This window comes from Stigmatopora nigra, chromosome 20 (assembly GCF_051989575.1).
Source record: "Stigmatopora nigra isolate UIUO_SnigA chromosome 20, RoL_Snig_1.1, whole genome shotgun sequence".
NCBI lineage: Eukaryota > Metazoa > Chordata > Actinopteri > Syngnathiformes > Syngnathidae > Stigmatopora > Stigmatopora nigra.
Window position 1 is genome coordinate 4,583,836 of NC_135527.1, and position 27,505 is coordinate 4,611,340.

Below are 27,505 nucleotides of genomic sequence, written 5' to 3' on the forward strand. Positions count from 1 at the left end.
TCTTGATGTTTCTTCAATTTCTAGGATCGGGTAATTTCTCTGCTCCACAGGGCAGAAGATGCCACCCAGGATGTGAATCATCTCAGTGAGGGAATATTAGCTTGGCTTGTTCCCACCACATTTCTGTTCTTCCCATAATTGTTGTGAAATTAAATTTGTCTTCATATTCAAGCGGTCAGAAAAGTGCTCCTCAACTTTGCTTAGCCTCCAATGAGGAAGCCTGCCGAAAATCATAATAGGATTACTCTTAATAGTCGTCACAAGTGCAAAAATCTCCAAATAAAGATCTAAAAACCCTTAAATTTGAAACAACAAAATGCTGTACCGGAGTTGTTTATCTGTCTGCTAAGTTGACTGAGCTACCTTGCTAATGCTAGTGGGCTATCATTTTTAACCTTAGCTTTTCATATTAATTGCTAGCTTGCATGAACACGAGATGAGACACAATTGGTGTATGTTCTAGCACTGAGCCTTGCGGTACCCCCCAAAACTGTTTTTCTGTTTGTCTGATTCAATCCAATGCTTGGTGAGAAATTAAAATTTGACAGTTTAGTTTGCAGTGTCTGGTGGTTAAAGGTGTCGAATGCCTTTTTGAGATCAAGAAAGACTGCACCAATGACCCTGCCTTTATCTAGTTTTGATTTTCGATTTTGTCAAAAAGGGGCACATTGAACTTCATCTGTTATAGATTTATCTTTAAAAAAGAGTATTTCTTTATGGCAAGTGATAGGTTCAGCAATAGGCATTCACAAATGCACACATAAATAAAACAGGAATCTGAGTCATAACCGGTGTCGTGCAAGAGAGAATCGATCCTAACTCGTCTCTGTCCCAGATCATTCTGTCGAATCGATGCCTCTCTTGCTTATTTATTACATAAGATTTATTACATGCTGTGGGATAGACTAAGCCAACTGGCTTAATAATTGTTTGTTTATGTTGAGCCAGGTGGCCAAACTGGTATTACAATTGTTTGTTAAGATCGTAGAATGTAAGATAGACAAGCCAAACTGGTTTTACTATTGTTTGTTAAGATCGTGGAATGCAAGATAGGCTAACAAGTTGGCCTTGCAATTGTTTGCTTGTATTGTGCGATGTGGCCAACTCGCTTAGTAATTGATTTTTTCGAATCACTTTCGAATTAATTTATATCTGTCTGGTAAGGTGACTGAGCTACCTTGCTAATGCTAGTGGGCTAACATTTTGAACCTTAGCTTTTCATAATAATTGCTAGCAAGCACGAACATGAGATGAGAGACAAATGGTATATGTTCCATCAATATTACAACACATCACAAAATATTTATAGTTGAGGATTGTGGTCACATTTTTCACTCCTTCATGAATATCTTTTTAACTTTACGCAAAAATCTAAGATAACCACAAATGACATAGAACCCTTCTTTAGAGAGCAATTACTTGTCCAAATGCTAAACAAAAAGTGCATAAGCTGATGACAACAAATTTTTTTTCAAAATTGAATGTAATTTTTACAAATGGAAGTATGGTTCTAAAACCATAAAGAGGTAATTAAATCTTAAATGGCCATCCATAATGATTTATCACATTTCCCTTCCCAAAACTTGTATGAGACCAACGAAAACGGCAACCAAGTGGTCCTCGGAAAAGGTACGTACGGGGTGGTGTATGCCGGCAGGGACGTTAGTAACCAAGTGCACATCGCCATCTAGAGGATTCCAGAAAAGGACAGCACGTGAGTGGATTGTTTGTCCCTCCACTTGACAGCCACTAACAAACACTCCGTGGACAGTTATTCCCAGCCCCTCCACAAGGAAATCTGCCTGCACAAGCGACTGTGTATCTGGGCACCCTCAGCGAGGACTCTTTCATCAAGATTTTCATGTAAGAAGTCCCAGGGGGTTTGTAAAAAAAGCAGCGTTGATGGATAAATCCCAACAGAGTGTCCCGAGAGACTGGAGCCTAAATCCAGGGCCTTGGAATGCTCGGCCACGCCACCATAAATGGGGGTGATAGAAGGTTTCAACATACCTACAGCAATCTATCCCAGATGTCTGGGGGTGCAGTGAGACAACCGGCTGACTTGCAGGCAGGCACGCCCCAATTCCCACGAATGCTAATCCTCAAGAAGATTTTTATTGTTTAAAAACAGTAACATCAATATTAAATTAATACATTTTTTAACCGATGAAAATATATGCAACAATATCAAATTTGACAGTGATAAGCAATTTCACATTGAAAATGTTTCTTTTTTCCCAATCACAACAAAGCAATTTAGTAACACACGATTTAGAAGCATAACCCCAAAATTTTGGCATCAGAGATTTAGCAGCAGAAATCTTAAATCATATAACAGATACAATTGCACATATGTCGAGCAATAAATATAGGCCCCTTTTCAATATCAAAATGTTAATGTTGAACTTATTTTACTATACAGTTTCTGACATAAATCTTATCAGACTAACTAAAAAGGTTAGATGATATCTATATATTTAAACAACTGCAAACATTAAGCGGCATAGGTTTATAACGTTTATAGAAAGTTTTAATTTGAGAAGATGCACACGGGTAGTATGCTTGTGACAGCTTTCTGACATGTGGATTGGGAACTATTGAACCTCTATAATATAGAGGTTTAAAAGTTTCCAATCCATCCATCTAATATATAGCTTACCATACCGGGAGTCGAACCCGGGCCACCTGGGTGAAAACCAGGAACCCTGACCACCAGACCATATGGGATATATCATAACATGTTGATCCAGATCAGGTAGAAGCATGAAGTTTGAATGATAGACTCATGAAATTACATTGGGACCTCGCTACTTCATGGTTCCACCATCGCGGCTTCAGAGCTTCACGTTTTTTTTAAATGAAAAAATAATAATAATGACAAATATTAAATTAAAATTAGAAATTACCTTATTTTACAAAATTTGAGAACAAATATTCAATTGGAATTAGTAATTGCATCCTTTTACAAAACTTTTAAACACAAAGAATGCACATATGCGCAAAGCATCACGGGCATAAACGCAAGCTGATTGGCCAGCTGAATACTCACTGAACTACTCGACTCCCCATTGGCCCATTCACTACAGTAGCCCATGCTTCTCCGGATGCCCATTCTCAGTCCACGCTTATCTTCTGCTATAAAGTACGCTTCTCGCCAAGTTAAGTGTAAAAGTTTTGTGAAGCCTTTAGTGATGCCTCCCAAACGCTCTTTATCCCCTGGTGCATCTAGTGAACCGAAGAAAAAGCGAAATATGTTAACAGTTAACGAAAAAGTGAGTTTATTGGACAGGTTGAGAGCAGGAAATAGCTACGCGAGCGTAACCCGACAATCTGGTCGACAATGGAGGTCTCATCTCTTCCATTGAAGAGCCCGACGAGACCTTCAGCATCAAATCTTATTGGAAGGACTACAACATAGCTACGTGTCTGACTAATATTCAGAATCCCCAAAGGGACCTGAAAGAACAGACACTCATCTCCAGCTGGAAGAAATTGTGGCCATACAAAATCACCCAAGACTATGATGGTTTCCCTCCTAACGAAATCCATTACTCGGCCATTGATGTACAGACTGAAGGCTTCTCGGATATGAATGCTGATGAAATTACAAATTTCACCGACTGCCTCTCAAACCCACTGAAGAAAATGGCCAAATCGGCGAGTGAGGAGGAAGACGAGGCTGCTACTGACGAGGGTAAGGAAGCTGACGAAGGTGGCCTTACTTTGCATAATTTGCAGGATCTCTGCAATGCTGCCAAAGACCTCCAAAACAGGGCCAAAGAAATTGATGATAACATGGTAAGAGCTGTCGAATTCAGCAATCGTATTGATGACGTCATGGCTGTTTATAGGCGCATCTTCATCAACCAAAAAAAAAACACCGTTCACAACTCCCAATAACAATGTTTCTTACGCGCAAAAAACAGCAGACGATCATCCATCCGGACTACTATGTTAGCTAATTGTAGTGTTTGCTTGTTTTTGAAAGATGAATAACGATAATTGGTTCTTTGTAAGTAAATTGTTTGGTAGAACAGTGTTCTAGACCCTCAATTGTTTTTGTAAACAGACAACATATTTTACAGGTTTTTTTTACTATATTGTATTTGATTTGTTTGTATGCATCAACGTGGCACCTACATTCTGATGTGGAATAAAACACCTGAAACAACAGCATATAGTTTGGTGATGTTTTTGTGCACGTGTATACGTTTTTTCAAGCATTTTTGCAGGGGCGCCGCTACCTCGCGGATTTTCAGTTTTCGCGAGTGGTCTCCGTCCCCATTAACTGCGATAACCGAAGTTCAACTGTATTAAGTTCATCCACTTTTTAACCTATGAAAATATACGCGACAATATTAAATTTGACAGTGATAAGCAATTTCACATTGAAAATGTTTCTTTTTTCCCAGTCACAACAAAGCAATTTAGTAACACACGATTTAGAAGCATAACCCCAAAATGTTGGCATCAGAGATTCAGCAGCAGAAATCTTAAATCATGAAACAAAGACAATTGCACATGTCAAGCAATTGAAAGCTGAATATCGATAATTGGTAAATTGTTTGTAAGAACAGTGTTCTAGACCCTCAATTGTCATTGTAAACAGACAACATATTTTACAGTTTTTTAATATACTGTATTTGATTTGTTTGTATGCCTCAACATGGCACCTGCATTCTGATGTAGAATTAAACACCTGAATGAACAGCATATAGTTTGTTGGTGCTTTTGTGCACGTGGATACGCTTTTTTAAACATTTTTGAAGGGGCGCCGCTACCTCGCGGATTTTCAGTTTTCGCAGGTGGTCTCGGTCCCCATTAACTGCGATAACTGAGGTTCAACTGTATTAAGTTAATCCATTTTTTAACCTATGAAAATATACGCGACAATATTAATTTAGAATGTCATAGGCAATTTCACATTGAAAATGTTTCTTTTTTTCCAAATCACAACAAAACAATTTAGGAACACAGTACTTAGAAGCATAACCCCAAAATTTTGGCATCAGAGATTTAGCAGCAGAAATCTTAAATCATATAACCAAGACAATTGCACATATGTCAAGCAATAAATATAGGCCCCTTTTCAATTTCAAAATGTTAATATTGAACTTATTTTACAATACAGTTTCTGACATGAATCTTATCAGATTAACTAAACAGATTAGATGATATCTATATATTTAAACAACTGCAAACGTTGTGCGGCATACGTTTGTAACGTTTATAGAAAGTTTTAATTTGGGAAGATGCACACGGGTATTATGCTTGTGACAGCTTTCTGGCATGTGGAATGATTAACTATGTTTTTTATAATATTGAAAACCTACATAGGTGAAAAACCCTTTTCCTGCTCAGTCTGTTGTATAAAATTCAGTTGCCGAAAGACTTTAAAATCACACAAAAGAACCCAGACAGGTTAAACATATTTTCTTTGTCAGTTTGTATTTACAAATTCACTTGGAAGGCCAATTTCAAGCATCACAGAACAAATCCACACAGGAAAAAAAAACGTTTCCCCTGCCCAGTGTGTGGTCAAACATTCAATCACAAGAACACTTTTAAAAAACACACAACATCTCATACTGGTAAAACGAAAAATGTCCTCCTGCTCAATTTGTATAGAAACATTAGCTATTAGCTGTTATCTTGATTATGTTAATTGTGCCGCCGAACGTCTTGTAATTGTGTTTTTCATTGAAATGGAAGTTCTTAACTGAAAAATGGATGACTGTAAATTGCAGAACTCACCGTGGATGTGACAGTCCACATTCAAGACCGAGGTGCTTGTGCTGGTGGTCCTCAGGAGCTCAGTCAGCAGGATGGAATTGTCATGTGCCTCTGTATGTCTGCTTGGATTAGTCTGATTGATTAAATTTGTGTGTCAGCTTGTCATTTTACAACTGAGAGGAAGCAGAGTGGCGCAGCGGAAGCGTCCTGGGCCCATAACCCAGAGGTCAATGGATCGAAACCATTCTCTGCTACTGACAGTCATTTCTTATTTACAGAAGCAAAATACCTCACCTTCAAGTGTTGCAGTTGCAGTGAAAAACTGATCTTGACATTCATTAATTCTTAAAATGAATAACTCACTTCACATTCTTCTCAAGGATGCCCACCGATCAAAAATCGTATCAGGATTTTACGAAAATCGGGCCCAATGCGTCATTTTCAGAGTATTAGAATCGTATAAAAACAAGATTTTTTGATTTATTGAATTTACATTTCTGATGGTCCGGTGGTGCGGGTGGCCTCACAGCTCTGGGGCTCTGGGTTCAAGAACAGGTCGGTCCACCTGTGTGGAGTTAGGATGTTCTCCAAAAGCCTGCGTGGGTTTCCTCCGGGTACTCCGGTCTCCTCCTACATTCCAAAAACTCGCAGGTTAGGCTGATTCTAGTAAGTGTCATTAGCTGCCCTTGACAGGGAGAGATATCCAAATTATTTTGACTGCAAACCCTCCAGTCAAATTGGATTGGATGCCTATCCTCAATTGGAGTGAAATAGGATTACTTGCTCTGGCAGATAATGAGTTAAGATAGCAGGTAACAAAATGATCCATAAGGGTCAGGCTAAAATGCTCTGACACATTTGTAGGTTTAAAAAATGTAAATAAAGTCAAGAAACATGTTGGGGTCATTCTGGGATGCTATTATATATGTGTGCATTTAATCATTTTTGTATGAAATTTTCTTCAATTTGTCTGAAGAAAACTCGGGACCGAAACAAGTCACCGAGTCCTCGTTTCAAGGACTGTTTGCTGGACCTTTACACAAGGAATGCAGGCCTAGAAGGACGCTTAAGAAGATGCTGATGCAGCAAGATTGCTATCCAACCAACCTTCGTGATTACTCGCACATTGTCATAAATCGTGACGCTCTTTCCGCTTCTTTATGGCATTAGAATGTGTAATGAAGGCTTGTTGGTTTGAATTCCAATGGAGTTTTGTTTTGAGTTTCCCCGTAATTGTTGTTATTGAATTCTTGATATGCTATGATTGTTGCAGGTGTTGATTTTGCTTACCCAGTTGGATTAATCAAAAACATTTTAATTGTTTTGATTTATGGTCTTACAGGGGCAGGAGAAATTACCGCACCGTAGAATTATTCGTGACAAGGACGATGTCGGAATGTGTTCTCCCTTGAAAGTGGATCACCAGAGATGCCAAGTTAATTAAATATATATAATTGAATCAGGTGTCCCCCTGTGTTGTTTTATAATTATATTAAATTATAATTATTGATTAACCTTACATTTTGGTCCTAAGAGCCTTGGAGGTCAATATGCCACAGCAGGAACCCAGGTGCTCCTTATTGACGTCTGAGAAAGAGACCGTGTGCACGGCGTCTACAACACCCTTCTGACGGCATCCCTAGTGAGTCTACGTAAATGCCAGCATGTTGTGACTGAGGCTCCAAATGCGCGAAAGGGTGTGATGTTTCATTTGAGAAATGAGACTTGCATCCTTGAAATGGTGATTTTTGGAAAACCCTGTTGATACTAGTCTCTGGCAGGTAGATTTGGGGCAGTTTGTTGGAAAGTGTCCTGTGCTGTGGGTAGGCACGATTATAAAATCAACGTTGTACAGGGCATGTGTGTAGTTCTGGAGATATGGGACATTAGCCATCTGAGGAAAAAAAGTGTCATTCAGAGAGCACATCTGGCTCGTTGGTCTAGTGGCGAGATGTCCTGGGTCGAACTCTCGGATGAGCCCTTGCTTTGTCGAATTGTGATCTTTAATGGGGGTTAATGTGTCACATTTCACCGGTGAGAAAAAAAAGCGTCAATGTATGAGCAACCAAGCTCATTGGTCTAGTGGTATGATTCTCGCAATGAGTGGGAGAAGGCCCGGGCACAACTCCTGGACTAGCCCTTATTTTGTAAAATTGTGATCTATTATGGGGTAGATATGGGAAATTAGCCACCTGAGAAAAAAAGTGTCACTGTATAGGCGCACTAGGCTCGTTGGTCTAGTGGTATGATTCTTGCATAGGATGTGAGAGGTTTTGGGTCCAACTCCCAGATGAGCCCTTGCTTTGTCAAATGGTGATTTATTATGGGTGTTGATATGTCACATACTTTACCTGAGAAAAAAAGTGTCACTGTTTAGGCACACCAGGCTTGTTGGTCTAGTGGTATGATTCTCGCTTTGGGTGCGAGAGGTCCCGGGTCCAATTCCCGAACGAGTCCTTGCTTTGTCGAATTGCGATCTATCTATTATGGAGCTTGATATGTCACATTTGCCAGCTGAGAAAAAAAGTGTCACTGTAGGTAAGGCCCTGGCTCATTGGTCTAGTGGTGTAAGTTTGCCATGGGTCCCGAGTCCAACTCCCAGACGGGCTCCTGCTTTGTGACTTTCGGTGGGGTGATATGGGACATTAGCCATCTGTGAAAAAAGTTTAATTGTGTGGGCACCTTTGATGAGCCTTTGTTTTGTCAAATTGTTATCTATTATGGAAATTTAATTTCATTTTAATTTCGTCCTTACACAGAAAGTCGGCCCTCATGATTGACTTTCCCGGGCCACACAAATTGATGCGGTGGGCTAGATTTGCCCCCCGGGCCGCCACTTTGACACATGTGCTCTGCAGGGAAACAAATTCATCCGCGATAACATTGTGATGAAACTCTTAACAAAGGCCCACATGCGACTTCACCCGACCAAGTAGAGCAATAATAAGGATTTACTACTCAATGGAGTGGAGGGACCCTTACCAAACCAAAGGCATATCACTATAAGTTGGCTTGAAGATAACAACAACTGACCTGTCTGATTATTTCCCCGTGTTTTAAAGGTATGTTGTTTTGTTGTGGAGACCGATTGAGTGTGGGGTATGCAAGAGACAATAGTTAGCATGTGAGAAAGAACATAATGTTTAGTAATGTTTGTTTACTTTTTTATGTGTGTGCGTGTCTCGGATGTATAGCATTAGCAAGCTACCTATGGCCGCCATTATAGCGTTAGCATGATAGTCTGCAGTATATGACAGTCGTAGCAAAGGAAGCTATGCTATTGAGATTTCACGAGCCTCGAGTAGAGCACAGGTAATAATAGCATTTGCAACGTACCCTCGGCCGCCATTAGCGTTAGCATTGTGATGTGTATGTGTGTATGACGGTCGTAGCAATGAAGCTAAGCTATGTTATTGAGATTCCTTTGTTTGCCCTGCTAACTAGCTGAGGACTTTGCTAAGTTGCAAAACAAAAGGTAACAAGTTACAATAGTCAGAAGTTATGACCGTTTATGAAACAAGTACATTGTTTTGGGTTATAACGGGTTGTTAATATATTTATATGTATATATTTGTGTGTTATTGTATATTATGTTTTTGTGTGAATTGATATCACGAAAAGTTGGCTTGAAAATAACAACAACTGACCTGTCTGATTATTTCCCCGTGTTTTAAAGGCAAATAAATTGCCCGAATTCAGGGGTACAACATATAGAATGTATTCTTTATACTTTTATTCAGTATAGTCACTAGGATAGTATTTTGCAGAGCCTAGTGAAAAGTTCCATCATGACACCAATGGGTTGGGGGCGCATCATATACCAAGACACGCCCATTTCTTTGTTCACCTCTTCCCACCTTAAGTTTGTACCTAGGTCACATGACCCTTTGTTAATAAAACTAGCTCAACTGTTGGGGGTAAGTAGAGATTTGAACTGGTCAGGCTGGGGGATGGACACATCTCCCAGCGCTGGCTACTCTGACCCCTCCTTCATCTGAAGTCTTTGAAAATCTCATCAAGCCGACTCTGCGTGTGCCTCCTCTGATCCGAAAGTATTGAATGTATATGGTTTCATACCCGACTTTTTCTGGTGCCTAAAAACCTGGGAATTCATTTCTGAATTTCTCGGACCGCGGTGGACTGAAAGCCAAGATTTCTGACGTCAGCTACTCTTACTTTGAAAGAGAGGGCATTTTTCGGTCGATCGCGGCCCGTTTGAAGAAAGAACCCGGCCAGAAAGACGATGCACACACAAGAGACAGTAAAGCTGTTTAAAATCAATGTATAACAAGGCTGGTGAAAATCCCATTTTTCCTCTCGTGAAAAAGTCGAAGAAAAACGTTCCATAAATGGGAAATATTTGCATATCGTTGGGGAGTATGTATGTCAAAAAAAGGGAATACACAAGAAATGCGGCGAATGTACACTTCGGCCATAGGTGACGTTCGTAAGGAAAACTGGTGACGCGGTTTAGACTAGGGGGTGAAAGAATCCCTCGTAAAGGATTTATATATATATATATATATATATATATATATATATATATATATATATATATATATATATATATATATATATATATATATATATATATATATATATATATATATATATATATATATATATATATATATATATATATATATATATATATATATATATATATATATATACATACACACATATATACATATATACATATACATACACACATATATACATATATACATATACACATATACACATATATACATATATACATATACACATATACACATATATACATATATACATATACACATATACACATATATACATATATACATATACACATATACACATATATACATATATACATATACACATATACACATATATACATATATACATATACACATATACACATATACACATATACACATATACACACCAACTGGAAGGATACATATGAACCGGAAATACACAGTGGTGTGTTCATAAATCTCGACGATTGTCGCTTAAAATAAGTAGAAACGACTAAGACAGCCAGTTAGGTGGATAAATAGGATAAGAAAACAAGTATTCAGGAGACAATAAATTGAGATGGGGAGCCCCTAGAACAAAAGAAGAGATGCGAGGGCGGGATAGAAGAAAGGATGAGCACATGGCAGGGAGAAGATGGCCGACCAAAGTGTAGCCGCAAAACAAAGAAGAGCGTAGCTCAAATGCTCATCCTCCACCAGTCCAAACCCCCTCGACGCAGCGAAACGGGGGTAGCACCAACCCAACCACCCCCGACGCAAAGAGAGGGGGGTCGCCCCCTCAATAAACTGCACAATGCTCTTAAAGCACCACACAGTGGGGCCATAGAGAGCGAGAGCCCCCACCAGCCCAAGGCCCCCACACCCTGCACAAACAGGGAGGGGTGGGGGACTGAAAGAGACAGGCAGAGAAAGAGAGTTGACAAAGAGAGACAGAGAAAGTTGACAGAGTGAAAGACTGTGATGTGGATAGAGACAGAGAGATGGGGGAGAGAGAGAGAGATAGTTGATAATATTATGATATATTAGTGACAAATTATGGGTCCCTTATTAAACACTGAAATTTATATTAGGAAATTCCTGAAATGTTAAAAGGTTATTTTTCCTAAATTGTAATTGTGGTAATAGTGAGCCCAGAAAATGACAACCTGACAAGTTTAGATAAAATAATTAATTTAGGATGAGCACGATTTCTATAGGATGGAATAAGATGAATATGTTTAGTGCACGAAACATGATTCATTGTTTTTTTTCCATCACTAGATGAAATATGCTTTAGGGTGAGTCATATTAATGACTATTAAAATATCACAGATTGCATTAGCATCAATTAATTGATGGCAACCAAATGCCTTTAACCTAGTCCTTTTGAGAATGATTAGTGCTGATAGGACAGCAAAAGATGGTTAGCTGCCAAGAAGCCCCAGACTGGGGATGGCGCTCTCCACTAGTGACAAAAATTGCAGACCACTGATGTCTGATTATGAATGAGTGTGAGCGTGAATGGTTGTTTGTCTTTTTGTGTTTTTGATTGGCCACCCACCAAGATATAATCAATCCGTTAGATATCAAGGTGGAAAAGGATTTAGCAAATTGGAATACATTTCTGAAACTGCCAATAATCCCCAATCAGGGATGGCAGCGAAAGATTTGGAAATTTGAAGTCGATTTCTGAAATTGCCAATAAGCCCTTTTCAGGGATGGCAACAACAAATTATGGAAACATATTTTGTCAAATGACATTTTTAATGAAAAAAGCAGTACTCCAAATGTCAAACTTGAAGTGGAGGAATAAATCCGCTATGCAGAATTTGGGAGCACGGAGAAAAACAAAAAACTAAGACAGTGCACGATATGAAATTCCAAATTACCATTGATTTATAGTGATAATGGCATCCAAATTGTGTTACCAGATTAATTGACTGAATTGATAAAAGGTTCCACATTTCATTATGAAATCTTTGCGCCTACATAACGAGGTCATCCGGACAACAAAATATGGAAAGCCTATTTAGTAGAGCATACCAAACGCCATTATTCACTACACGGTTGGAGCTGGATGATTCGACTAATCTGGCTATCTGCGTAAAAGAAAAACTTAAAAAAAAATGCATTGAATTTGGGTTAGCAGAAGGAGACTGTGCTTCTCAACAGGAAACATTGAGAAGACGCACAAGCAACCCAAAATGAGCACGTCCGTACAAGTGTTGCTGACCAAACAGCAGACATGAAAATAGCTGAAAAGGAGGATGCAGATCCACCTTTGGACTGTAAGGAGGTTCTCTCAGTTGAAACGTTTGAGGAGACAGGTAAGATAAACGTATTGACGTGATCAGACGTAATGGAAAGCATCCAATATTGATTGGAAAGATTATTGCTCAAGGAGCAATGCCATAAACCATAAGGAACATTTTATATTAGTTTTATTGTCTCCATAAAAAGTGAAAGCGTTTCAATTTAGAACAAACCTTCTTACAGATTTCTAAAATAAACAACTAGAGCGAAAAGAGAAACTACAATGGATAGGTATATACATAAATTTTAATTTTATGTCTGACTATTGGAAAATGTTGATTAAGAAAGACCCTAGGCACCCTTAGCAAGATTCATACCACTAGAACAACAGCCATATGGGCTCTTAAATCACACTTTTTCTCTCATGTGAAGAAAATGTGACATATCAACCCCCATAACAGATCACAATTCGACAAAGCAAGGGCTCGTCCGGGAGTTGGACCCGGGACCTCTCACACCCTAAGTGAGAATCATACCACTAGACCAACGAGCCAGATGCACTCAGTGAACAACACTTTTTTTCTGGGATGGCTAATGTCCCGTATCACCCCACCATAGATCACTATTCGACAAACAGAAAGCTTGTCCGGGAGATGGACCCGGGACCTATGGCACCCTAAGCAAGAATCATACCACTAGACCAGGGATGGGCAAACTTTTTGACTTGCGGGCCACTATGGGTTATAAAATTTGAACAAGGGGCCACAGCAGTACATTGACTGCTGGGCCAAATATAATAAAGCGTTGCTTGTAGTATCCAAACCTCATAGTACAGCAAGCACATGCAAATAAATGTTCAACACGTTTCACTAACATTGAGGACTGCATTTTCCAAATGTACAAGAGAAATAGTAGGCCAAATAGATTAGAATAGAAAACTGATCTATCAACCCTGGAGATTGCATCTGTTTTTAATACAATTCAATTGAAGGCACCAAGTAAAACAAATATCAAAATTTATTGAAATCTTGATGAATATAACTTTCAACATTCAAAACATTACTACCCAACAACATAGGCGACTAACCTCAATCCTTTCTGTCCCGCTGCAGTGCGTAATTAAAAGATGCGCCCTTTCTGCTGAGCAGTGTCTTTAATGTCCGTACTTTCATCAAGCGCTAATGAAAATAACTCAAAGGTTGCCGCTTTTTTGTTTAACTCGCTCACTATATCTTCATCAATGAGTTCCACACGGCGAGTTATTGTCCTGCGTGATAAGCTGATTTTTTCGAACTTGCCTTTGCTCTCCGGACACAAAACACCAGCTGTCTCTATCATGCATTCTTTCAAAAACTCGCCTTCGGAGAAAGGCTTGCTAGCCTTTGCCAGTTTGAAGGCCAGCAAAAAGCTTGTCTTTGTGCTTGCCTCTTGAATTGCAGTTTGGCGGTGAAAAAAATTCTGCTGACTCTGCAAATTAGCCACCAATCTCTGAGCAGTAGCCGCTCGTTGTTGTGTTGACTGCTTGCTAGCGTAGTTTGCATGCTTCGTGGCAAAGTGACGGCTGATATTGTACTCTTTGAAAACAGCAATAGTTTCTCGGCATATCAGACATACAGCTGTTGATCGGACTTCAGTGAAGAAATATTTAGTTGTCCACTCTTTATTAAATACACGACACTCACTGTCCACTTTCCTTTTCTTTGGTCCGCTCATTTTTACAGAAGGGCTCAAATGACAATGAGAAAATTAAAGAGGGATAAATAAAGAGAAAGGCGCGACTCAACAAAGGCCTAAATGTCAGCGCGCCATTTATAGGTGAAACACGGTATTGCATGGACAAGATGTAATGAATGATTTATGAAGCATTATTATTTTATTTATTGGACAAGCTCGGCGGCCGGATTAAATTGTCTAACGGGCCGTATACGGCCCGCGGGCCGTAGTTTGCCCATGTCTGCACTAGACCAACATGCCTTGGGTGCCCAATTAGTGACACTTTTTTTATCTCAGGTGGCTAATGTCCCATAATACCCCACCATAGATAACGATTTGGACCCCTAACTTATTGCACCAAGTCAATGATGACGACAATGCCTGTGTCTGATTTTCATTTTTTCATAAGCAAGAATCATACAACTAGACCAATATGCCAGGGGTGCCTGTGCAGTGACATATTTTTTCTCAGGTGAAGTATGTGACATATCAACCCCCATAATAGATCACAATTCGACAAAGCGAGGGGTCCGGTGACGCGGGACCTCACGCACTGTTGGGTTAATTTTGTAATACTATTATATATTTATATATTTATATATATATATATATATATATATATATATATATATATATATATATATATATATATATATATATATATATATATATATATATATATATATATATATATATATATATATATATAATATATATATATATAATATAATATAATATATATATATATATTTAATATTTTTTATGGAAACTTCTTCAATATTTTTCTGAAGAGAACTCGGGATCGTAACAAGCCACCGAGTCCTCGTTCCAGTGACTGTTTACTGGACGTCTACCCAAGGAATGCAAATGTGGAAGGACGCTTAAGAAGATGCTTATGCAGCCTGATTTCTTTCCTAGCAACCTTTGTGCTTACTTGCATATTGTCGTAAATTGTGACGCTCTTTTCGCTCCTTTATGGAGATGTTTTGTTGAATGAAGGCTTGTTTGTTTAAATTCCAATGGAGTTTGTTTTGAGTTCCCCTAAATGGTTATTATCGAATACCTGATTGTTTTCGGAAAATCGTTCCTTCCTCCCTTATCTAAGCTTGTTATTGCCAATCGTTATCACTGCAACATTTAGGCGTATTAACCCCATAATTGCAATGCTGTAATTTCCAAACTAAAGTTTTATTATATATAGAAAGAATAATAAGCAACATCATTTGGTTGTATCAATTGATCAATGCTTATCTAATCTGTGAAGCTAAATGCTTTAAATTGACCTTCCAAGTGAATATTTAACTACAAACTGACCAAGAAAATATGTTTAACCTTTCTGGGTTCTTTTGTGTTATTTTAAGGTCTTTTGGCAACTGATTTTTTTACTACAGACTGAGCTGGGTATAGGTTTTTCCACCTGTGTGGGTTCTTGTGGATTTTCAATATTATAAAAACATAGTTAATCATACCACATGTCAGAAAGTTGTCACAAGCATACTACCCGTGTGCATCTTCTAAAACTAAAACGTTCTATAAACGTTACAAACGTATGCCGCACAATGTTTGCAGTCGTTTAAAAATATAGATATCATTTAACCTTTTTAGTTAGTCTGATAAGATTTGTCAGAAACTGTGTTGTAAAATAAGTCCAACATTAACATTTTGATATTGAAAAGAGCCTATATTTATTGCTTGACATATAAACGTTACAAACGTATGCCGCACAATGTTTGCAGTTTTTAAAATATCTAGATATCATCTATCCTGTTTATTTCTTGTCAGAATCTATATTGTAAAATAAATTCAACATTAGCATTTTGATATTGAAAAGGGGCCTATATTTATTGCTTGACATATGTGAAATGGTCTTTGTTATATGATTTAAGATTTCTGCTGCTAAATCTCTGACGCCAAACTTTTGGGGTTATGCTTCTAAATCGTGTGTTACTAAATTGATTTGTTGTATTTTAGGAAAAAAGAAACATTTTCAATGTGAAATTGCTTATCACTGTCATATTTAATATTGTCGCATATATTTTCATCGGTTAAAAATGTATTAACTTAATATTGATGTTATTATTTTTAACACTAAAAATTGGCAATCTTATTGAGGATTAGCATTAGTGGGAATTGAGGACACGCCTGCCTGCAAGTCAGCCGGGTGTCTCACTGCACCCTCAGAGATTAAGATCATAGATTGCTGCAGGTTTGCGTAAACCTTCTATCACCCCAATTTATGGTAGTGTGGCCAAGCAGTCCAAGATGCTGGATTTAGGCTCCAGTCTCTCAAGACACTCTCGTATTGGGAAGGGAAATGTGATAAATTATTCTGAATGGTAAAGAATTGACATATTTTACTCATTCATTTTACTGTAGCTGTTTCATTTTGATAGTACTACTGTAGGATTAAACTCTTGTTTTTAACTCAATTACAATATGAACTAAAGGCTCTCTCTGAGATTCTTCTTTTGAGGTTGAACTAATGCTGATAAGGAGACAGATGGTCTGGATGATGTGGATTCGAGGATGGAGAGTGTGAAGACCAGCGGAGACAGAGGTCTGGATGATGTGGATTCGAGGATGGAGAGTGTGTAGTCCGGAGAAGACACCCCTCTCGGTAGTCGTGGACCAGTCCGCATCATTGTCAATCAGCAAATGAATATGCATTTTTGTAATACTGTAACTGGGAAAATGAGGGTCTGGGCGATGTCTTTCTCATCCTCCGCTGGGGACAGCGACACTTAGCGGGTTTATTCTTTGGAAGGATGAGCCTAAGCTGTGTATGGATCAATTTGGCAGGAATAAATCATTTGTGGATTAACTCACTCAACCCTGGTTTGTCTCCTCCGGTCCTGAACACGCTCCATTGTTAGACGGGATAAGACAGAGTTAAGGAATTGGAGTCAGGTGCTAAAATTATTAGTCTAACAATGGCCATTTAAGATTTAATTATCTCTTCATGCTTATAGAACTATACATCCATTTGTAAAAATTACATTCAATTTTGAAAAAAGAATGAGTTGTCATCAGTTTATGCACTTTTTGTGTAGCATCTTGGACAAGTATTTGCTCTCTTAAGAAGAGTTCTATGTCATTTGTGGTTATCTTAGATTTTTGAGTAAAGTTAAAAAGATATCCATGATTGAGTGAAAAATGTGACCACATTCTCAACTATGAATATTTTGTGATGTTTTGTTATATTTTAATATTGATAGAACATACACCAATTGTGTCTAATCTCGTGTTTGCGCATGCTAGCAATTAGCATGAAAAACTAAGGTTAAGAATGTTATCCCACTAGCATTAGCAAGGTAGCTCAGTCATCTTACCAGACAGATAAACAAGTCCGGTACAGCATTTTGTTGTTTGGAATTTAAGGGTTTTTACATCTTTATTTGGAGATTTTTGCACTTGTGACGACTATTAAGAGTAATCCTATTATGATTTTCTACAGGCTTCCTCATTGGAGGCTAAGTAAAGTTGAGTTCTGACCGCTTGAATATGAAGACAAATTTAATTTCACAACAATTATGGGAAGAACAGAAATGTGGTTGGAACAAACCTAGCTAATATTCCCTCACTGAGATTATTCACATTCTGGGTGGCATCTTCTGCCTTGTGGAGCAGAGAAATTACCCGATCCTAGAAACTAAAGAAACATCAAGACAAGATTTTATGTTAAGTTAGGGCAACATAAGTTCTATTAGGCAAGTACTACAAAGAGGTCATGGCCTGTGTGGGGGTTGAACCCACAACATTGGCGTTATTAGCACCACACTCTGACCAACTGAGTTAACAGGCCATGTGCTCCACATCCCATATATTTTCATAATGAAGCAAATCCAACACGTCAACTAGCTAAACACTTATGTTAAGGCATAATAAGTTGGCCTAGATAATTTCAATTGACTTTGGAGTTGTCATGGCCCATATGGAGGTTAAACCCACAACCTTGGCATGATTAGCACCTCACTCTGACCAACTGAGCTAATCAGCCATGTGCAAAATGGCCATGATTTTTGTGTGATGACCGCAATTGCAAATGTCAGCTCGCTAAACTGTTACTTTACGGCAAAATGAATCATTTTAGGCAATCTTAACTTACTCTAGGGCAAGGGTGTCAGACGGTACAAAATGATGAAGGCCAGATTTGTTCCCCGGGCTGCCTCTTTGACATCTGTGTTCTAGAGAGGCCGTGCCTGTTGAGCGGTCGACACCACGACTTTGGCATTTACAGCACCATGCTCTGCCTAAATGAGATGAACAGCAATGTGCTGGCATTGGCTCGGGTGCGACTGTCGGGCCAATCGGCATGGAGATGCGGGGATGGACGGGCGAGGTCGAGCGGAGAGCTTGAACGGATGAGGTCGAGTGGGGAGCGGCGAGTGGAAATTGAATGTCCTTCTAATAGGGGAACGAAACGTTTAAGTCTCCCGGGCATTACGCCCAACTGCCGGAAATACAAGAGAAGAAGACTCACAGCCTTTTGGATCCGCGTTTTTGTTATTATATTCCTCATTTTTAGTCACTTAAATCTACCATATTGAAGTTTAAATTAGTCCTTTCCTTTTGTTTCATGTTTTATTTTGAAGCATAACTAAAAAAAAGTATGTTTTAAATCCAAGCAAATAACGCTTCTCTTTTTTGTCACCGTTGAATTTGGAAGGCTCATTTTATTCAACAAAAAGACCCCAAAATTATTTTCACCAAAAAGAGAGCTTTATTGGAAGTAAACAAAATATGACAAGATAACTTATAATATGACAAAAGTATAAGGACATTGTACTACTTATTCATTTTGACAAAATTCATTCTTTCAGACCATATTTCTACTGTTTCTTAGATCCTAGATTCAATATATCAATTATTTTCATTAAAATGGATTATGTTTGAATAACACTCAATATTCTTATTGGATTTGCAAACAAATTCAATAGACAAATACTGCAATTTTCAAATTTCGTTTTTAACTGTGAAGACATTTTCCATATTATTTACATCACATTATTGATTATTAACTTTGTAATTTCCTAATTTAGGCTATACTATTGCGGATAGAATTGTGAAGTATATAAAATCTTCAACAAACCAATGCCGGTTACTTATACAAGCCTTAAACATACAAATGCACTTATATAAACCCTCAATATACTTATATAGACATTAAACATAAATTATAATACAAAATATAGCACTGAATCAACTTCAATTTGAAGAATTTCAACTTATGAACACTTTCAACTTATGAACACTTTCAACTTATGAACACTTTCAACTTATGAACACTTTCAACTTATGAACAAGCGATCGGAACCTAACTCCTTCGTAAGTAGGGGAGCAGTACAGTAATACCTTGACATACAAGTGTTCCAACATATGGGACAAATTTGAGATATGAGCCTACCAGATGGTTCCCAAATGAGTCAGTAGTAAATTAGAGCAAATTTGATGGGTTTTTTTTTAGGATGGAAATGGCTTAATTTATATTTTGTGCATTTCTATTGGAAGAATTGACTTGAGATACGAGTCAAATGACATAGTAGCTCAATCCCGCAATGAACAAGTATTTTAAGGTAATACTGTATTTGAAGTGTGGATTGTTATTACACATTAAAAAGTGTAAACATTATTTTCAGAATGCAAAATACAAATATACTTTGATTACAATGATCTTTCATACAGAATTTGATGAAACAATCAAAGCCGTCCTTGGCTATTGCTTGTCACAACACATTTGCATATTTTAAGTCATCCTTACGACTAAATCTCTGGCAAGAAGCTGAGCAGGAAAGGGGTTTCTGACCGATGTGGGCAATTATGTTTTTAAGATATTCCTGCCACAAATTGAGGAAAAAGGTGCTTTACTCCTGTGTGGGTTGTTGAGACTTCTTTTTAGGTTCCCTTATGTGAAAATGTTGGAACATTAATATCTCCTGGAAAATGTTTTTGAATTGTGTAGCTTTTTAATTGGGCTGTTGTAGCGCATCTGTGCTCACAGACTGAGCAGGAAAACATTGTTCTCCAGTGTGGGTTAATAAGTGTTCTTCTAAGCTTCTCTTTCGGGAAAATGTCCGACCACAAACTGAACATGAAAATGGTTTTTCACCAGTGTGGGTTCTTGCATGGCTAATTAAGTTTTCCTTCTGTATGAATCTTTCACCACAAACTGAACAAGAAAATGTTTTTTCACCTGTGTGGGTTCTTGTGTGGGTTTTTAAGTTTCCTTTTGTAGAAAAGGCTTTACTGCAAACTGAACACAAAAATGGTTTTTCACCAGTGTGTGTTCTTGCATGCCTATTTAAGTCTCCAATCTGTGTGAATTTTTGACCACAAACTGAACACGAAAATGGTTTTTCACCAGTGTGGGTTCTTATGTGTTTTTTTAAGCTTGACTTCACTGTGAATCTTTGACCACAAGCTGAACATGAAAATGGTTTTTCACCTGTGTGTATTCTTGCATGGCTAATTAAGTTTCCCTTCTGTGTGAATCTTTCACCACAAACTGAACACGAAAATGGTTTTTCACCAGTGTGGGTTCTTATGTGTTTTTTTAAGCTTGCCTTCACTGTGAATCTTTGACCACAAACTGAACATGAAAATGGTTTTTCACCAGTGTGGGTTCTTATGTGTCTTTTTAAGCTTCCCTTCTCTGTGAATCTTTGACTACAAACTGAACATGAAAATTTTTTTTCACCTGTGTGGGTTCTTGTGTGCCTTTTTAAGCTTTCTTTTGTAGAAAAGGCTTTACTGCAAACTGAACATGAAAATGGTTTTTCACCAGTGTGGGTTCTTGCATGACAAATTAAGTATTCCTTCTTTGTGAATCTTTGACCACAAACTGAGCATGAAAATGTTTTTTCACCAGTGTGTAATCTTGCATGAATATCTAAGCTTCCCTTCTGTGTGAATCGTTGACCACAAACTGAACACGAAAATGGTTTTTCACCTGTGTGTGTTCTTGCATGGCTAATTAAACTTCCCTTCACTGTGAATCTTTGACCACAGACTGAACACGAAAATGGTTTTTCACCCGTGTGGGTTTTTGTGTGGGTTTTTAAGTTGCCTTTTTTAGAAAAGGCTTTACTGCAAACTGAACACGAAAATGGTTTTTCACCAGTGTGGGTTCTTGTGTGTCTTTTTAAGCTTCCCTCCTCTGTGAATGCTTTACCACAAACTGAACACGAAAATGGTTTTTCACCTGTGTGTATTCTTGCATGGCTAATTAATCTTGCCTTCACTGTGAATCTTTGACCACATACTGAACATGAAAATGGTTTTTCACCTGTGTGGGTTCTTGTGTGCCTTTTTAAGCTTTCTTTTTTAGAAAAGGCTTTACTGCAAACTGAACATGAAAATGGTTTTTCACCAGTGTGGGTTCTTGAATGACAAATTAAGTATTCCTTCCGTGTGAATCTTTGACCACAAACTGAGCATGAAAATGGTTTTTCACCTGTGTGTAATCTTGCATGCATATCTAAGCTTCCCTTCTGTGTGAATCGTTGACCACAAACTGAACACGAAAATGGTTTTTCACCTGTGTGCGTTCTTGCATGACAAATTAAGTGTTCCTTCACTGTGAATCTTTGACCACAAACTGAACATGAAAATGGTTTTTCACCCGTGTGGGTTCTTGTGTGTATTTTCAAAGAAGACTTTTTCCCAAAGGTTTTGCCACACTGAAAGCATTTGCAGAGTTTGTCAACGCTGGGATTATTCATATCATCATCATCATCAAGCAACTTGTTGCCATCTGATAAAGGAGAAATTACATTTTCTGCTCGCCATCCTCCTTCCTCCTTTTTGATTGGAAGTTGCTCTTCTATTTGTTTTAGAGGGAACACTGGCTCCTCCTCTTTAATTAGGGGCCATGTTTTGGTGTTTGCAGGCTCCGCCCCTCCACTGGCCACACCCAGAACATCTTCTTTCTTCAGTAACTCACCAAGAGACCAGGTGAAATCATCTTCCTCTCTTTTGATTGGAAGTTGCTCGTCTCCCATTTGTTGTTGAGAGAACTGTAGCTTCTCCTCTTTGATTTGGGGGAGCTCAACTTCCCCTTCAAGGTCAACAGACTCTTGCCCATCAGCACTACGATCATTTCTGAAACCTTCAAGGACACAAACATAATTGATTAACCATTTTCTAATTATAAAATGCCTGAATTTCTTGTTCCCAGAAATGAAACCAAACGGAAGAGGGTGCCATACATTCATTTTGTCTCAATGCAGTACTTACTACTGTATTATTTTCTTCAACAGCAACACGAGTTGAAAACTGTTTATAGGTGCATTTTTCAAAGTAAGGCACTATTAGTTAGAAGTTTCTTCACTGGTGATGTATCTCCTTAAAATTAGTCAAATCTTTTTTGGAGCCCTTTCATTGTAAACATTCTCTTTAATGTTTTAGATTTTAATTTAATAAAAATGCTTTCACCAAAGGGGAGACAGTAAAAAAGCATTAACTTTTATTAAGTAGCAGCTCTATTATTATTCGGGGGATTAATGAGATTGAAATAGAGGTAAAGTCTGATTGGACACTCAATTTTCCCTAGGTACGAGTGTGAGCGTGAATGGTTGTTTTTCTCCTCGTGCTCTGCGATGGGCTGGTCACCGATTCAAGGTGCTCCTCGCCTCTGGCCTGAAGGCAGCCGAGATAGGCCCAAGCACCCCATAACAAGATTTAGCATATCAGAAAATAAATGAAGGGATCAAAAACAGTGGGAGAAGACCAACGTAGCCTCGGCAGCAAATCTCGACTGGGTAGATGGTGCATTTCCAGACAATTTTCTGGCACTTGGCTGCCAGATTCAAGTATTCGGCCTTCTTGCCTTCGAAGTTGGTCTCGATCCCCTCCTCTGATGGTACTGGTAGTTCTATGAGGTGAAGCGCTCTTGCTTTGGAAGACCATACCTCTATGTCTGTGCGGATTGATGTAGTGAATATCTCCGAGGATAGTTAATATTCTTTGTATTTATAAGCTGCATTTGAATTTTAGCATTAACTTTGAACTAGCTTCGCAGGCCGCATCACGGAATGGTAGTGGGCGGGGCTTGGCCCTCGGCCGCAACTTTGAGACCATTCGCTAATCTTTATTTTTTTCCAAGATGGCACCGTTCACAAGGCTGGCGGTGGCAGTAGCTCTGCCCACTCTTGTGTCTTTCGTGTTTTTACAGTCCTAACTTTTTTAATGACATTTTAATATATTGATAATACATCGATTTTTACTTTACTTTGTACTATATACTTTGATGTTCGTACAACCATCTTTGTTCTGTTAGCTTGGCTTCTTTCTGCTACTTCTTTTTTGGAACCATTCAGCCATGCCTACGCTCTCATACACATGGGACTAGCTGTTACAATACGCAGCAAAAGGAGCAACACCTCAATACCGGTGGATATTCGGTGCAGGACAAAAGTGGCGGGAGAAGAGGCAACACCTCTGACCAATCATTCCATCATGGGCTTCATAATTACCAGGCCAGAAACGGAGTCGAGGAGTTCTACTCTCCTACTCTTGTCTTCAGCTCCACACTTCTGAGGAACTGTGTGGATAAGCTTGGAAGAGTAACTCTGCATATTCTCTACCTCAGTCACAGGTTGCAGAAGTTCCCCATCTTGTGGAAGACTTCCTGTGTGTTGTTCCAAAAAAGACTGCGCTACAATGGTAAACAGCCTCTCATGTCATAGCCACCTGGCTTGATCGCATCTCGACATTTTGATCATATCGCGGGCGGACTATTCGATCTAAATTTTCATCGTACCACGAGCATGTTGTAGGTTGAGGTACCACTGTACAAGAATATTTCATGTTCAGAACAATACATCATGGTGGGCAGCAATGTTTTATGTGAATACAAGGTTACTTTAAAGTTACAGAACACATACCTGTCAACCTTTGCCGTTACCTGCCCTTATAAATGATTATGATTCCCCGTACAACCCCCCCCCCCAAAAAAAACGTACAAACACCGTACGACGTATGTTTACTTGCGGTAACTCGTTATTTACTATGTGGCTCCTTCATGCTTGCTTCCACGATATTTACTCCATGTATATCTACGCATGTGCATGTCATCCTTTACCGATATTGCCGTACACACCTCTAAAACAATACATACGATTGAGGATAATTTTTGCTGGTATACCGTGACAATAGTAACGGTCGATGACAGTAGCGTCGTTGGCTACCAGCCTACGAAACTATCTGGATTTCAGCCAAAACGGTCTCGTTGAGATCGGTTATCATAAATATTGGCGATATTTTTTATTCCCCCGTACAAAAGTCGGTGTACGGCGTACATGATTTGAAATGGTAAGAAAACGTATAACATACGTATAAAACTTACAAATTGACAGGTATGAGAACAGTAATCTAAAGGAAGATGTTGCAAATTAAAGGCATGAATATTGAGCAGCTGGCGACATCTAGTGGTTTATCATTGTAGCACGTTCTCAGTTCTACTAATAATGCTAAGCGCTGTCATGCTTCGATTCATTCAATAAAGTCACGATCAGAAACAACATTGCCCACCCCGTTAAATATTTCATTATGAAATATTAATCGTGTAACATAAAGTATATATTGGTCTATTATGCAATAATGACTAAAGTGAACGTACCTTCGAGTTTGTGTAGAACAACTTTAACTTGCATCATTTTGCTAACAATAGAATGTTGATGACATGAGAGATCCTCTTGCACGCTATTAAGTTCCATCTGAAACTTTGCAGCAACCGGCGGCGTTCTCGCGGGCATTTTTCACACTTTTTGTCTTCGTTTGACGACGTACTGATGCAGACGACGTGTTCCTTTGTTAGCTGCCAGCTAGAATAGGCTAAAGTACGACTCCCAAAACGGATTGAAGAATAACGGACTGGCCTCCAATTCCGAAAACTATTTAATGTTGAGCATGTTGTCGAGGTTTAGTTTCATTTAAGTTCAATCAAATTGAGGAGAAACAAGAAGCGCACAAACAAAAAGTTAAAATCCTAGCCATGCAGAAATGAACACCCCACCCCTTCTTCCTCTTTAGGTTTTCCGGTTGGAGGCAGCCAACGTACTGCAGCATTATCGCCCACTACTGTCTCAGTACCTCACGCCAGGTTCTCAATTCAGATTTTAAACAGAGGGGGTGATAATGTTAAATTTGGTCTCCTAATGCCACAGCGTGAAGAGAGCAGCTCGAAGTCCAGTTCGAGTCTAGCTAGCCGTGACACTAAATCGAAAAGCTACATTTTGAGAAAAAGTTAGGTAATTTTAAGAACATTTGCTTTAAATAATACATTGTGTTTAATCTTATTGCAAGTAACAAATTACATGTTTCAATATTTAAATATAAGGGTGTTTAAGGTTCATTTACAATTAATGCATGCGCTGCTAAGGATTCCAATGGTAGTGTGGCCGAGCGGTCTAAGGCGCTGAATTTAGGCTCCAGTCTCTCAGGAGGCGTGGGTTCAAATCCCACCACTGCCAATAATTCATGCACTGAATACGTATAATTTTTTCTTAGTGCTTATGGCTCTTCACTAACCTGGAAGACAAAATATGAAACCATGGGTGAGAAAGCGGAGTCCCGAACTCACTATTATGAGTGTTGTTTTTGCACACCACCGTGCCACTGACGGTGCCTCAAGCTTTGCGTTAATCATTATGAATTTTTTATAAGACCCAGTTTTGCATATCAAAAGTGTAACGATGTTAAAGAATTCAGAGATTTTTGTGTTTTAAAAGTAGGAATATTAAATTAAATGCACACAATTTCACCTGTGCGCCTTAGTGTCATGAGTGGTTAGTGTGTTGGCTTCACAGCTCTGGGGTTCAAAGCCAGGTCATGTCCATCTGTGTGGAGTTTGCATGTTCTCCCTGTGCCTGCGTGGGTTTCCTCTGGGTTACTCTGGTTACCTCCCACATTCCCAAAACATGCATGGTAGGTTGATTGGACATTCTAGATTGCCCCTAGGTATGGCTGTGTGTATGCGTAATTGTCCGTCTCCTTGTGCCCTGCAATCAGCTGGCCATTGATTCAACATGTCCCCCGCTTCTGGCCCGGAGACAGCTAGGATTGGCTCTAGTATGCAGGGGTTTCATGACCCTAAAGAGGATAAAGCGGTTCAGAAATGAGATGAGAGATGATAGACAGTTTCAGGAATTTTTACTTTTAAATTCTGGATCTAAAGAATACTACAATTTAAGAATATAAATTGTTTATGACTCTTTGTCAAAAAGTCTGATGTGTTAGTTTCAACCCCACCAACATTTTGCTTGTAACATTCTGCTGAAAGAGATGCCTCCCTAAACAGCCGAGGAGTTACAATGCATTGATTTTTGGGCTGAGCAGACCACTACTGCATCGGCTTCTTGTCTTTTCTTACACAGTACTTGGGATGAAGCTGAATGTAGACTATAGGCAAAGTCAGTCCATTATGAGAATTGAAATTTGGCAATATTTCTTCCATTTCTAAAGCAATACTCGCAATAATTGGCAGTTATTTTTTATTTTATAAGTGGAAATAACACATCAAATTTCAATAAGATTGGTAGCATGGTTTAGAAAATCCCCTATTCACTCAACGTTAAATAATAGTCAATAAATTCCTATTCACCTAATGTTAAAATCTATCAATTGCATGCTAATTGGGTAAACATGAACATTTTTTAAGTGTCCATCTGATCTCTATCAAATTTGGTGGGAAGTTAACCTCTTATAAAATAAATAATAACTGTCACAAATTGTGAGTATTTGTTAAGATTTATTGAAATTACAGTGATCCCTCGCTTATCGCGGTTAATGGGGACATCCTCAACATAACGCCTCTCTGCTGCTCCGTCTGCAGAGGCTGCATCTCCATGCAACGACACATTCTTTAGTCCGACTCGCCGGTTAAACCTCTCAAGCCAGCCCTTGCTGGCAGCGAAAGCCGTACGTGGTCGATGGTTAGTCTGGCTTGAGGCACCGGGCAGAGGATCACCTTCGTCGCCGTCGTCTTCTTCCTCGTCTAGAACGTTGTCGTCGTCGTCACCACCCTCAGGCACCATAGCATCAAACAAAGATTTAGTCTTACTTCGGATTAAGTTTCCGTCCAGGCTGATTTGCTTCGCGCAACAATCACGGATCCAAATAACCAGTGGATGGAGAGCGTTTGGGAGGCATCACGAAGGGCTTCACAAAACTTTTACGCTTAACTTGGCGAGAAGCGTACTGTATAGCACGAGATAAGCGTGGACTGAGAATGGGCATCGGGAGAAGCTTGGGCTTCCGTGGTGAATGGGCCAATGGGGAGTCGAGTATATTCAGTGAGCATTCAGATG

At 38.9% G+C, this 27,505-nt stretch overlaps 1 protein-coding gene, 3 non-coding genes and 1 pseudogene across 6 annotated transcripts in view; 2 read left to right on the forward strand and 3 right to left on the reverse strand.

Moving 5' to 3' along the window:
* Positions 1 to 27,505, reverse strand: part of LOC144213350 (uncharacterized) — a 324,366-nt gene that overhangs the window by 108,820 nt on the left and 188,041 nt on the right. Inside the window, exons 1-2 of one of the 3 annotated variants that reach the window (XR_013329938.1) lie at positions 24,817 to 25,284; positions 19,488 to 22,305 (exon numbers count right to left, since the gene is read on the reverse strand). Coding sequence is in view for 2 of the 3 variants with exons in the window: in XM_077741769.1 (XP_077597895.1) it covers positions 20,165 to 22,305; positions 24,817 to 24,952 (2,277 nt within the window). In the remaining variant the exon portion in view is untranslated. Of the gene's footprint in view, positions 1 to 18,932; positions 22,306 to 24,816; positions 25,285 to 27,505 lie in introns of those variants that run through there. The other 2 variants (XM_077741769.1, XM_077741770.1) reach the window with 2 other exon arrangements.
* The window catches only part of LOC144213374 (uncharacterized), a 206,758-nt pseudogene that overhangs the window by 19,469 nt on the left and 159,784 nt on the right, over positions 1 to 27,505 (forward strand).
* Positions 12,970 to 13,041, reverse strand: trnap-agg (transfer RNA proline (anticodon AGG)). The gene has a single exon. It is a non-coding gene; the product is annotated as a tRNA-Pro (tRNA).
* trnai-aau (transfer RNA isoleucine (anticodon AAU)) lies at positions 17,930 to 18,003 on the reverse strand. Its single transcript has one exon. It is a non-coding gene; the product is annotated as a tRNA-Ile (tRNA).
* Positions 25,588 to 25,669, forward strand: trnal-uag (transfer RNA leucine (anticodon UAG)). The gene has a single exon. It is a non-coding gene; the product is annotated as a tRNA-Leu (tRNA).